The sequence below is a fragment of the Canis lupus genome, chromosome 22 (assembly GCF_048164855.1).
Source record: "Canis lupus baileyi chromosome 22, mCanLup2.hap1, whole genome shotgun sequence".
Lineage (NCBI taxonomy): Eukaryota > Metazoa > Chordata > Mammalia > Carnivora > Canidae > Canis > Canis lupus.
Window position 1 is genome coordinate 14,110,505 of NC_132859.1, and position 13,912 is coordinate 14,124,416.

A 13,912-nucleotide genomic window follows, 5' to 3' on the forward strand; every position below is an offset into this window, starting at 1 on the left:
TTGTGTTCCCACAGACTGGAATCACTCTGCAGCGTAAAAGAACAAACTACCAGTGCACATAGCAACAGGAATGCACCTCGGATGTTGTGCTAACAGGCAAGGGAAGCCAGACGCAGAAGAGTCCACAATATGCACAATACATATTCCATTTATATGAAGGTCTAGAATAAAACTAATCTAAGGCGAAGTTTTTCAGAAAAGTGGTGTGGAGAGTCAGCAGACTGAGAAGGGATACAGGAATTTGGTGGGAAATGCATTCTGTGTGGTCATGGGAGTGTGACTTACATGAGTAGATTAATTTTTAAAATTAGCACAGCTAAGATTTGTACATTTCACAGTACATGACTTTACCTCTCTGAAATCTGTAAAACAACAATAAGAATAATAATAAAGCAGGTGGTAGGGATTGGATAGTGGTATTAATAAAAAGAAAAGTAGAATGATAATAATGTTGAAATCGGGTGACGCATACATAGAGGCTCATTATATTAGTCTATTTACTTTGTATATGCTTAAAATTTTCCATGAATAAAAAGTTTTAGAAATTATACAACCTTGATTTTTATAATGTATTTTCTTAGGGATGCCTTTTAAGAATGATTATCTTTTGTGTCAAAGAAATCTTTAATTTAGAATATATTAGTTCCAATTCAGTTTTTCTCTGTTAGTTAAATTCAAATAAAATTAAATTTAGAACTTTGTATTAAAATTTCACTCTAATGTTATTCCTATTGACCTCTCAGTATATATGCATGGAGATGTCTGAGATGATGTTTTCAAATATTAATTGTGGTTAGTTTTAGGTGGTTGGATTTGGGGCAATTTTTTTCCTTCTTGATGCTTTTCTCTATTGCTGAAAATTTATAAATGTTTTTACAAACAAAAATTATTCTTAAAAATTATTAAAGATGTATAGCATATAAAGTTTTCTGATAATGAGTGTTCTCTATGCCAACTAATTCAAATTTTGTCCTTGGGCATGTATTTTAATCCTATTAATAAATACTTCTGCCTTGAGGGTTCTTAAAATATGTGTAATTTGGTGAGCTAGCATGATTTCTGAATGAGTTCATGCCCAAATGTTTTGTCTGTATTGAAAAAAATGAAAGAAGAAAGAAAGAAAGAAAGAAAGAAAGAAAGAAAGAAAGAAAGAAAGAAAGAAAGAAGAGAGAAAGAAGAGAAGCCCTGATTTCACTCCTATGCTCTTTTGTGCTGATATGATATGTCAAGAAATATCATTCTGTGTGGTGGGGAGTTGGGAGGGAGTAGAAAACTGTATAACTGTACTTTAAGAAACAATTTAAGAGCTTCTGTCATTGCCTTTATTTACTGTATTATTACCACTATTCCAAATTCCAAAGAGCTACTGTCATTGCCTTTATTTACTGTATTATTACCACTATACCCATATGGTTGCATTGCCATAACTTGTATCAGGATATAAACTTGGATTTTTTTTCCATGCTTAAAAATTTCAGGGGATCAGTATTGTGGAGGACGCCTTGAAAGACCTTCCGGCTCTTTTAAAACCCCCAACTGGCCAGACCGTGATTACCCTGCAGGAGTCACTTGTGTGTGGCACATTGTAGCCCCCAAGAATCAGGTAAGATTCCCTAAAAATATGAAGAAAGCATGCGTATGTGAATTGCGTAGACAGTGTGAGGGGCCCGTCGTGCAATAGCTCAGCATGCAGGGTGGGGCAGGCCCTGCTGGACATAGGTATCTCTTCATACAAAGACACAGATTGAAATTGCTTTTGCACTATTTGACTTGCAAAGTCTTGCATTGAATTTCCTATTATATAAATACAAGTTTTCAAATTTCAATACGCATAGTAAGGAAATCCCTGTGAGATTGCTTGATCCTGTGGAAGATGTTATAAACAGCAGTGACCAAGTGTGGGAGGGTAAGAATCCCCAAGTAAGATGTATGTTTCAGGTAACCATTTGTTCACTAAGCAAATGCATTGTGACAGCCTCACCTGGACGGAGCCAATGCAGGCACAGAGAAGGAGTCTTTTCAGTTGTTACTTAACATAAAATTTGCATAGGTTCCCCCCAGAATAACTTTATTCATTGTTCTGAAACAGTCAACAGAGAAGGTCCAGGTTTCCAGTGCTTATTAGTTTGTGGTTATTTGAAATTTTACCATTCCTAGGAACCACTTTCAAATATTGCTTGTAGGACAAAACTTGGTACAGGAGTAGACCAAGTCCACTTTGTGGACTTTGGAAAATAACTTTTAAAAATTATTATTGTTACGAACACTACAGACTTTAATTAAACACTGGATGATGAACATTACAATACGGTTTAAAAAAAACTTTTCTAGGGCATGTGAGTGGCTCAGTTGGTTAAGCGACCCACTCTTGATTTTGGCTCAGATCATGATCCTCAGGGTCCTCCCCACTTGTCAGCGGGGAGTCTGCTTCTCTCCCTCTACCCCTCCCTCCATTTTATGTGCAGACACGCTCTTTCTTTCTCTGGCTCGAATACCATGCAAGTTAGTGATTTAAACACACACACACACACACACACACACACACACACACACTTTGATCATAATCCCCAAATCCAGTTTTATTTTTAAGAATAAAAATATGGTTGTTTACTTAATGATGAAAGATTCTATAAATTTATTGAACTTTTAATAGTTTAAGATAACACTTAAAAATCACATATTTGGGGGCACCTGGGTGGCTCAGTGGTTGAGTGTCTGCCTTTGGCTCAGGTCATGATCCCAGGGTCTTGCAGGCTCCCCACAGGGAGCCTACTTCTTCCTCTGCCTATGTCCCTGCCTCTCTCTGTGTCTCTCACGAATAAATAAATACAATCTTTTTTAAAAATCACATTTTTCAACATTTAAGCCATTATGTATTTCTTGAGATTGTACTGGCCATTTTTCTCTCTGTGACATTTGTAAATGTATTAGCCTAAATAATTTCAGCTTAATTATTCTTGCAGATTACAGTTCACCATCTTTTTTCTATTGTTCATCTCTTTGATTATTTAAATTGGGGTTTCATTTTGCTAATGTGATTTTTGGCTTCAGCCAAGTGAATTTTTAATCATTGTTGTAGTGCTTGAAATCCCTGGAAGCACTGTCAAAGAAGAAGAATATAATGGGAAAATTAAGTCCTAAGTAATTTCTATGCAAATCTATGCGTGTTTCCTTCTGTTAAAGACTTAACTCTTTTTTTTTTAATCGTAGCTTTTCCCTTTATTCTCCTATTTATTTACTTTTTAAAAAATCTTCTCTCCAGTAGTTGTTACATGACTTATTTCTAAGTAGGGAATGTTTAGCCAGTTTTTTAATAATCTAGAAAGCATTTTATTACTAACTGGTGAGAAGTTATTGGACGCAAAGAGGAAATATGTTAATATAATTTAAAGGAGTGCTAAATATGGATAAGTCATTATTCACCCATAACTGGTGCTTTTTAAAGGTGAGTAAATAGGTAGCTATGTGGCAATTATGTTCAAAGCTGTAATTTACCTTTGGTCCTTCTGTGATACTGCTGCTGTTATCATCTTCATCCAGATTACTACATGTGAGTCTTCTTTAGCTAATAACCAGGGCCTGTCCTAATAGGAAGTAATGCCTGTTATCTTCCCTAAGCAGCAGGGAGGGTTGCCTGCCCACCTGCTGCCCAGCAAAAGTGGGGACCAGCTATCTGGTATCATGTGTATTTAAGAACCTAGGAAGATTTCCTTTGATTCACACATTGAAGGTGCTCTGGAAAGATCCACTTGTGAGGAGAATGATTGCCTATTAAATCAAAACTTCCTATTGACTTGAATAACTTAGGACAGGACACTGTTTTTGGTAGTAGTGCAAAAAATTAAGGAATTTATAAGAAATCTAACACTGACTTTATCAGTGCTTTCATACAGCCTCTTCAAAAATCAACCACATCACCAAGTAGGCTGTGCTCACTTTTCAAACATAGTTCAAGAAGACTTACCGTCAAATCCCCACTTCCTGAATCTCTGGTCCTAAAGAATTTGCCTCCTTTACATGTGATGGGAATGTCATTCTCCTTCCCTCGAAAGAGGAACAACTCTATCCACCACCTCCCCAACCAAACACGTAACACATACACCACACCTCAACACACGCTAACACAGGGGACATCTCCAAGAAGAAGAATGAAATTGGTATATACCTCTCCTACCCACCCCAACTCGTATCAATTATGGTTTTAACGTAGGTTGGTAGGGTTACATGGTGGTTCCCATACATTTGTAATTGTAGGTGAACAGATCTCTTAAATTTAAGATCTTAACTAAGGTTGAGATGATCTTTTGGAATGATTAAAAATGAAAGCAGTAGAATACCACAGTTTTGTTAACTACAGAAGAAACATGAAATCAACAAGAAACAAATAATTCAAACAGAATGAATATATTCTTTACAAAGGAAAATCCTGCAGATCTGGGGAGAGGAAGATTTCCCTTTGGGATTATTCCTCAGTGCTATCTTGACATTTCTGATGTTGTGCTTTCTCTAAAGCTTATAGAATTAAAATTTGAGAAGTTTGATGTTGAGCGTGATAACTATTGCCGATATGATTTTGTGGCTGTGTTTAATGGTGGAGAAGTCAATGATGCTAAAAGAATTGGAAAGTATTGTGGCGATAGTCCACCTGCGTAAGTAGTACCTGTTTTATTTCATTAATATTTGAGTGGCTCTAAACTTCTTTTTTATTCAATTGCCCAGTTATATTTTTTTTTCTGGAAGATCCTGTGCTCTTGTTGTTTTGTTCACAAATTCTTGGGTTCCATGACAATAGAGTCCCATATAGCACCAGCACAAAGAGTAGCCAACCCAGAGAGTGAAGCAACATTAATGAGTGTAGTGAGGCCTCGACAGCCAAAGAGATAATAGAAGCAGAGTTGGTTATGCCCCAGAGTCAGATGCTAGCCAGGTACTGGACTACGTCACTGCCCTGCAAAGGTGAGCTCAAGCAGCAGACTGGAACGGGGGAAGTTCTGAGAAAAAAGCAGAGGGCTAAAATTTGGAGATCCAGACAGGGAAACCTGGATACTTAAGACAGACCCAGATGATTTTACCTCATTGGAGACCTGTCCTATTGTGCCTCTTCCTCACATTGTTGCTCAGACTTGCTGGGTGAGCCTGAAAGGCATTGTGTATTTATCAACGAACATTTATGGAGCAAAGATCTCTGCCACTTACTAGCTGTGTGACATTGGGCAAGTTGCTTAATTCCACTATTCTGTATTGGTGCAACACATGACTGTGTTTTGGTGCAAGATATTTCACACCTTCATATATGACACTAGGAAAAGCAGTGATTCAAATTACTACAGCTTTGGGTGTCTGGCTTGCTTAGTCAGTGGAGCTTGCAACTCTTGACTTCGGGGTTGTAAGTTTGAGCCCCATGTTGGGGGTAGAGATTACTTAAAAAAAAAAAAAAAAACTTAAAAAAATTACTACAGCTTGCTGTCAAAGTCACCATTATGCCAATTTAAATATCCTTTCTATTCTGTTGCTTATACATAATTAGATTATATGCATCACTTGATTTTACATGCATGTCTATGATTCCCCTAGACACATTGGGGGTTAAAGCATGGTATTTTTCAATTTAAATTCATTTATATTAAGTTTGATAATATTAAGAATTTTTAATACATACAAGTTGGTCAAAATTTGAACATTACTGCCCAAATCTGACTCTCCAGCTGAAGGTGTTAGAGAAAGGCCCATTTCTAAGCTCTAGGGGAAGGTGTTCTTTCTGTATTCTATTCCTGTTGCTGCTGCAACAAATTACCACAAACCGAGTGGCCTAAAATAATACATTTATTCTCTTACAGTTCTGGAGGTCAGAAGTCTGAAATCACTTTCACTGGGCTAAAGTCAAGCTGTCAGCAGGGCTGTTTCCTTCTGGTTGCTCTGAGGGCAGAATCAGTTTCCATGCTTATTTTAGCTTCAAGAAGCTGCTGCAATTTTTGGCTGTGGTTCCCTCCTCTATCTTCAAAGCACATCACTCCTATCTCTGCTTCTGTCATCAGATGGCCTTCTCCTTTCTTGGAGTCAAACCTCTTTCTCCTAAGGACACCCATGGTTACATTTAGGGCTGACCTGGACAATCCAGGATACTCCCCCTTCTCAAGATCCTTCACTTAATCACATCTGCAAAGTCCCTTTGCACATAAGGTAACATATACATAAGTTCCAGGGATTTTAATGTGGACATCTTGGGCGGGCCACATTCAGCCTGCCACACCTTCCTCTATTCAGAGCCAATCTTTTCATCTATATCCTCCTTCTGACCTCTTCTTCTCCCTTAAAACTTCCCTCTAATAACCCTCTTCTTTTTCTCTATTATCTCCATCTTTAGCCTCTGCCTTCTTTTTTTGTTTCTTTCCCATAACCTATAAATTTAACTTCTTCTAACTGAGGGAAAAAAAGTAACCCTTTCTTGACTCTATCAAGAGTCTTTTTCCATCATGTCTTTCCTTCTCTTTATATTCAAATATAAAAAAAAATTCGTTTCATTTCCTAGCAATATAGAAAATAAGATAGTCTTTAAAATCATACTGCTATAAACACCAAATAGCATTCCTAAGTTAAAAAATTGTTTAAGCATTACTCAGTTGGCAAAAAATAAGAGAAATCTTCAGAGGTTAAAAATGTTGAGAAGTCCAAATCCAAAAGGATAAATAAGTACTTGTGGGTGGCAGCTTCCTTCAGACATGTGCCAGTTCTTGGTAACCTAGAACTTAATTCGCAACAGATCATGCTTAGAGATAGGAGACAGAGCTCAGGGCCTCAGCAAGGGATGAGATTGGATCAAATAGAATGTAAAGACGACACCCATAGAAAATGACACCAATGTGACTGAACTAATTTTCCTCCCTCCCCAAGGGAGGTAGTAAAGAAATTGGCTATTTAGGTGTTGGCATTTGGTAAAGGGATAAAAAGGTAGTCTCTAATGAAAATTCCTAACCAAAAACCAGTTCACAAGTGAGTTTGAGGTTAGAATTTACACTGACTGTACAAAAAACCTATTACCAAGAATTTAAAGTTTCCGAGTTGGTAGTGCCCAAAGGGATAGAGAGGAGAAAACACAAATCTTGTCTGGAAGAATGCATCTAATAGAGACTTTAATAATTCCTATAAAGTTATAAGAAATATAGGTTCCCAATTAAAAAAAAATTCACAAAACACAAAGGAAAAGCCAATAACAAGTAGAAACAAACAGTATAATCAGACCCACAGAAGCCATATATAATAATTATGATACAGAATGTGAAATAAATATGGTTAAGGACATTCATATGAAATGAAGGTGCAGATTATTGGAAGTATGACTTAGAAACAAAGGGCTGAGAAACGATCAGAGTTAACAAAGAGCCTAATAAAATTTCTGGAACTGAGATATATGATAATTTAAACAAGAAACTGAATACATGTGTTAAAATAATAGCTGATAAGACATAGCACCAGAAAGAATTAGGGAACTGAGAAATAGTTGTGATGTAATCACCTGGAATATAGCATAAAGAGACAATAGGTAGAAAATATAAAAATGAGGTTAAGAGCCATAGAGGATAGAGTGTAAGAATCTAATATACATTTAATTGGAGTTCCATAAGAAAAAAATAGAGAAGGTAGGAAATTTAATGTTTGAAGAAGTAATAGCTGAGGTTTTCCAATATAAATGAAAGATACCATTTATCAAAGTCAAGAACTCAACAAATCCTAAGCAACATATATTTTAATATACCCATTCCTACATGTATTGTAGTAAAACCACAGACAACAGAGAGAGATGTTGAAAAGAACCAGAGAGAAAAAGATTCTCACAAAGGGAAAACAATTAGCCTAACATGACTTCTCGGTAGTAAATATGGAAGTTAGAAGATCTTAGAGGGGTATCCTCAAAATAGGAGACAAAATAACTGTCATTTTAGAATTATTACTCAGGAAAACCTCTGATTTATGTATAAAAGAAATTAAAACATCTTTTCAGCTAAACAAGAGCTGAGAGAATTTACTACCAATAGACCCTAAAGAAACTTCACATTTTGTACCTCAGGAAGAAAGGTAAAAGTCACAAAATAAGAGACTAGCTGCAAGAGGAAACATTGAGCAAAGATCCTGGTCCTAAGAGCTGAAGGACTCACAGGCCCTAGTGTTGTTTAGGAATGGAGTGAACATATTATTAAGCTGTATAATATGCTAAAGTAAATGTGGATTAAATTTAGGGCAACCTTTGGAGTCTTTAACTTCCAAAACAGTGAGGAGAAAACATGAAATGAGAAAAAAGTTCATTCCAAAGGAAGGCAAGAGAAAAGGAGAAACATTTAAAAAAGGCAGGACCAAAAAAAAGCACAAAGTGAGATGGAAAAATTTTATCTAGATCGAAGTGTAATCAATATAAATGCAAATGAATCAAATCATTAGTGAGAAGACAAAGTGTATTAAACTGCATAATAAAACAAAACCCAATATATGCTATTTATAAGACACGTCTCCATAAAAATAATAACACAGAGCATGTGAGAATAAAAGGATAGAAAAAAATACTGGAAACAAATGCTAGTTGAAAGAAAACTGGTATGGCTTTATTGATATCAGGGGAAAAGTAGATTTTAGGCAGAAAGCATTACTAAAAATAGTTGCTATGTAATGATAAAAGGTACAATTTATCAGGAAGGTATAATAATTGTAAACTTGCATGTGCCGAAAATGTATACAAAGCAAAAAATAGATAAATAAAAATTAATAGATCTACAAAGTCCACTATTATAGTAGGAGGTTTTTTGTTTTTTTGTTTTGTTTTAAGATTTTACTTATTTATACATGAGAGACAGAGGCAGAGACATAGGCAGAGGGAAAAATGGGTCTTTGTGGGGAGCCTGATGCAGGACTTGATCCCAGGACCCTGGGATCACACTCTGAGTGAAAGGCAGATGCTCAACCACTAAGTCACCCAAATGCCCCTATAGTAGGAGATTCTTAACACATCTCTTTCAATAGTTGATAGATTGACTGTCAATTGGGAAAAGATGGAAAATTGGGATGTAGAAAATGTGAGAAACAATTAACAGGTTTAGTCTAATGGATAGAGAACAAAGTGCATTCAACATATGAGGAAAAAATATATATATATATATATATATTTTTTTTTTAAGAAAAAATGGACACAGGAAAAATAAAAAGCTAGAATTGCCAAGTACTCATTAAAGAAACTTAATCTGTGGTTAAAAGTCTTCCTATCAAGGGAGGAAAAACAGCCCCAGATTGTTTTTCTCCATTAGTTCTAACATTTAAGGAACAAATGATGCTAACACTACACACATTCTTCCAGAAAAAAATAGGGATTGTTCCACAACTGATTTTATAAAGCTAGTATAAATGGACACCAAAACAAGGTAACGACCAAAAAAATAACCAAAAAAAAAAAAAAAAAAAGGATATTACAGACTAATCTTACTTGTGAACGTGATAAAAAATATTAAAAGAAAAAATATTAGTAATTCAAACCTAACAATGTATAAAAAAAGACATTCTGACCAGGAATTCAAGGTTGGTTTGATCTTAGAAAATCTATTACTATAATTGTGTACATTCCCAGATTAGAGTGTTACTTAAAGATTATATTTTTATTTGTTGGGAACATTAATTAAACAAGAATATCTTTTCTAAATAGCTTGAATAAAAAGTTTGGGGGCATCTGACTTGATCTCAGCTCAGATCTTGATCTCAGGGTCATGAGTTAAAGCCCCACATTGGACTCCATGCTAGACATGGAGCCTACTTAAAAAAAAAAAAAGTTTGTATTTTTAAAAAGATATTATTTTCATAGCAACTAAAAATATAAAATGCTCAAGAATAAATCTAATAATTGCATGCAAGACCTGAATAGAGAAAATTACAAAACCTTACTAAAAGATATTTTAAAAGACCTCAATAAATGAGCTATATATTCTCATGAATAGGAAGAATCAGTGTCATTTAAAAATAACAAAATTGGTTTTTCATTTAACCTGACAGCCTGATTCTAAAATGTTCGTGGAACTGCAAGGGGGTGGGGGAAGGGGGTGAAACTAAGACAGTTCTGAAGGAGAACTTGGCAGGAGGATTTGCCTTACATGATGGAGCCATATCAGAAAGCTGTTGTAATTAAGAGAATATGGTTTTAACAGAGATAGACAAATGGACTAATGAAAACACCAAAGAGAGGCCAGAAACATATCCACCCACACGTGTCTGCAGATGGGGCACATCAGAGAACCCCACAGGTCAGCTGGTGAAAAAAGGCCCCATTGAAAAATGAGGCAGGGATAATTTTTATTCATATGAGAAAATGAATCCTATCATCCAAAAATCAACTACAGATACATTGGAAACAATGAGAATTTCTGCTCATCAAAATATACCTTAAAGAGAGGGAAAAGAGAATGTACAAAACAGAAACAGATATTTGTGACATATTTGACAAAGACCCCTAGGTCCAGAAAATCTCAAGAAATTCTAAAAATTAGTAAGGAAAAGACAACTCAATGGGGAAAAGACGTGAACCGGCACTCCCCAAAGAAAGATGCACAGTGAATACATCTTTGAAAAGAGCGTAAATTGGTACAATGACTTTCAAAATCAACTTGGCATTATCTAAGGAAGTTGAAAATGGGCGTATATCCTGTGACCTCACATGGAGCGTGTACCCTACCCTCCTGGTGTGCCTTCAAAAGTTACCTTTGCCTGTGCGCACCAAGACATATACAAGAATATTCTTAGCGATACTGTTTGTAATGGAGGGCAGAGGAAATAGCCTAATGTTATCAACAAGAGAATAGTTAAATCATGCTATAGTTCGCATAATGCAGCAGTGAAAATGGTGGGTGAATCTCATAGTTATAATGTCGAGTGTGAAAAAATAACAGAAAATGCACACCATACCCTTTGATTTGTATAAAGTTGTGTGTGTGTTTAAAGATTTTATTTACTTATTTTGAGAGCACAAGCAGGGGGAGCAGCAGAGGGAGAGGGAGAAGGCTCCTGGCTGAGCAGGGAGCCCAACGTGGGGCTTGATCCCAGGACCTTGAGATCATGACCTGAGCCGAAGTCAGATGTTTAACCCACTGAGCCACCCAGGTGCCCCCATATGACATTTAAAAGCATGCAAACCTATACAGTCTTTTGCTTAGTGATGCATATATTGGTAGAACTATAGGTAAAGGGAAGGATAAACACAAAATTCAGGATAGTGGTTGCCTCCATGGAGGCGGGGAGGGGGGGAGGTGTGATGGGGGCTGTTTTGAACCACTCACTTCTGAGGAGTTTGCCTGGAGTAGTTTGACAGCCAACCTACTGACTAACACTTTCACTAGGGGAATATTTTCTCATAGAGTACTCCTGGCATGGGGCAGTGCAGAAAATGAGAAAACTTATTTAGGGGGCTTTTCCCCTGTTAAAAGTCTGACTAGAAGGAGGAGTGCTGTGGTTGGTGAGATCACCTCATCATCCCTGTGTCTGGGTCAGTGCAGTTATAGCCATAGCATTGAGTTCAGTTCAAAAACATTTATTTAACTCCAGCCATGTGGTGGGCACTGTTAGGTAGCAGGACACAGAGATAAATAAAAAACACGAAGATAAGTAGTGGGACAGGTGAAACAGATGGGTAAATTGGCAAAGGAATGTCCTGGTGAGTTCCTGACAAGGAATCCTTTGGTCCAGTTGGGACAGGTGGTGAAGAGGTCAGGGGAGATTCTTTGAAGGAGACTGTGCTTCTTTTTTGGGGGGTGAGGGGGGTGGGGATATATTTATTTATTTGACCAGAAGAGAGAGATGAGGCAGGAGCGCGGAGCAGGGTTCCACGTCCAGCAGACACAGGAGCTTTTAGGTGCACATAGGCAGGAATTGAGGGCGCCAGAGCCTTAGAACCCCCGTCCTTGACAAGATGAGCAGAGAGGCGGGTTAGAAGGTTGTGACAGGGGGTCCAGGGAAATCGAGGAGGTAGAGAAGGGTGGTAGAGATGGCGAGGAGGCTGTGGGTCAAGAAATACTCAGAAGGCAAGATTGGCAGGCGTGGGGGTTGACTGGCCGTAGTGATTGAAGAGGAGGAAGATGGGGATGACAAAGCCGCCATGGCTGGCAGGGCTAGCTTATCTCTCTAGGACCAAATGGCATCCTCCATCCCTTCCCGGGATCTGCCGGTAGGGAATGAATCCAAGCGCGATTTCCTCTTGCCTTTCTAGTGATTTGTAACATTAATTTGCAGATGCAACACGTGGCCCTCAGGACATTTATGGCACCGATATTCTGTCACATTCATGCTAAAGCTCAGGAGCAGCAGCAAAAATAGGTCTTTGCTACTGAAATACTCCTCCTTCAGAAAATTCAGTTTCTAACTTAATGCTCCCAGGATCAGCTCATAGAAAGGCATTAGACGATCACTGTAATTCTAGCACCATGCCCAGAAGGCCGACCTGATTAGGTCTTGAGGTTTCCTTTGCTGCTTAGAAGTGCTTTTTGTGATTTTATCACTTAAACAAGTTTAACATATTTTATTTGTGATTGTAGTTGGGAATTGTGCTCCATGCACATTGTTTTTATTTATTTAATGGAATGGAATAAAAGCTTTTGTTTTCAAAAGCAAGCCGACTATGGTAAAGGCTTAATTCTCAGAAGCATTATTTCAATTATTTCGATCACTTTTATGACCAGGATGCTAAATGTAGGTCATGAAGCTGACTCTTAGGTTTGTCCCATCCCTTGGCTTAAAAGGTAATAGCCTTCAGGACAGAAAAAGGTCCTGCCGTTTTTCTAACTGCTTTGGTCAAGTAAGGATCTACCTCTTCTCCCACCCCCTTCACCCCTGCCTGCAGACATTCCCACTGAAAGTAGCTGATGGGTGGAGGAAGAAGTTAGGTTGCCTCATTTTTTGCTGCCCATGATGCCTAAGAAGTGGTTCGGCTGAGAAGATGCCTCAAAAAAGGAGTTTAGTTAAACCACAGATTACCTCAATGTTTAATTTTTTTAAACTTTAGGTTTTTTTCTGCTTCTGAATTAGTCTTTAAATAGAATTAGCCAAACTGCATTTTTAACCATTGCTTAAATAGTAATAGAAAAAGCTCAAATGAAACTATTTTGTGTAATATAGTTCTCCCCTAAGACTTAAAAGTGCTGGGGTGCCTGGGTGGCTCAGTGGGTTAAGCATCTGCCTTTGGCTCAGGTCATGATCCCAAGGTCCTGGGATCAAGTCCTACATCAGGCTCCCTGTTCAGCTGGGAGCCTGCTTCTCCCTCTCCCTCTGCCTGTCACTCCCCCTACTTGTGCTCTCTCTCTCTCTGTCAAAAAAAAAAAAAAAAAGACTTATGAGTGTTTCTGAGCCTCAGTTATTGTCACCATTAAATCTTCAGTGCCAGCTAACCAGCAAGCCCCTAAAATAGCCTTAAAATTAGAGTTCTTAATGGTGTCATTCATAACCACCCAAGCAATCACTTTCTTTTTCTCCTTCACAGCATTCTGCTACTGAGATTATAAACAGAAATGCTTCCATTTCAGGCGTGCATCCCAGCTCTCATTATAAATGAAATGGAAGTCATGACTTTCTTATGCCCTGGTGACTAGCCCACTGAGATTCACCCCTGTGGCTGAATCTTCACAGGGCGTGGGAATTCGTTCATCACATTTCTCCATCTGACTCCGTATGGCCAGCATCCTTAGCTCCCTGGGCCAGAGTCTTAGTCAAAAGAAACAGTGTGGTTCCCAGGTCAGGCCAAACCCTAAGGTGCTGGTGAAGAACCAGCCACAGTTTCTGTGGTTTCCACTGGTTCCAATGCCTACCGGGTCCTGGGTTCAAATCTTGCTCCCCCACATTCTACTAGCTGTAGGGCCTTGGGCAAATCACTTGAACTCTCTGAACTTCAGTTGCCTTT

At 37.8% G+C, this 13,912-nt stretch overlaps 2 protein-coding genes across 3 annotated transcripts in view; one reads left to right on the top strand and one right to left on the bottom strand.

Annotated features, from left to right (window-relative positions):
• PCOLCE2 (procollagen C-endopeptidase enhancer 2) overlaps positions 1–13,912 on the top strand; it is a 64,306-nt gene that overhangs the window by 39,530 nt on the left and 10,864 nt on the right. For both annotated transcript variants that reach the window (XR_012014828.1, XM_072792412.1), the window contains exons 4-5: positions 1,479–1,603; positions 4,513–4,649. Coding sequence is in view for 1 of the 2 variants with exons in the window: in XM_072792412.1 (XP_072648513.1) it covers positions 1,479–1,603; positions 4,513–4,649 (262 nt within the window). In the remaining variant the exon portion in view is untranslated. The remainder of the gene's footprint in view (positions 1–1,478; positions 1,604–4,512; positions 4,650–13,912) is intronic.
• Positions 1–13,912, bottom strand: part of TRPC1 (transient receptor potential cation channel subfamily C member 1) — a 107,396-nt gene that overhangs the window by 8,442 nt on the left and 85,042 nt on the right. The gene's annotated exons all lie outside the window — the stretch shown is intronic.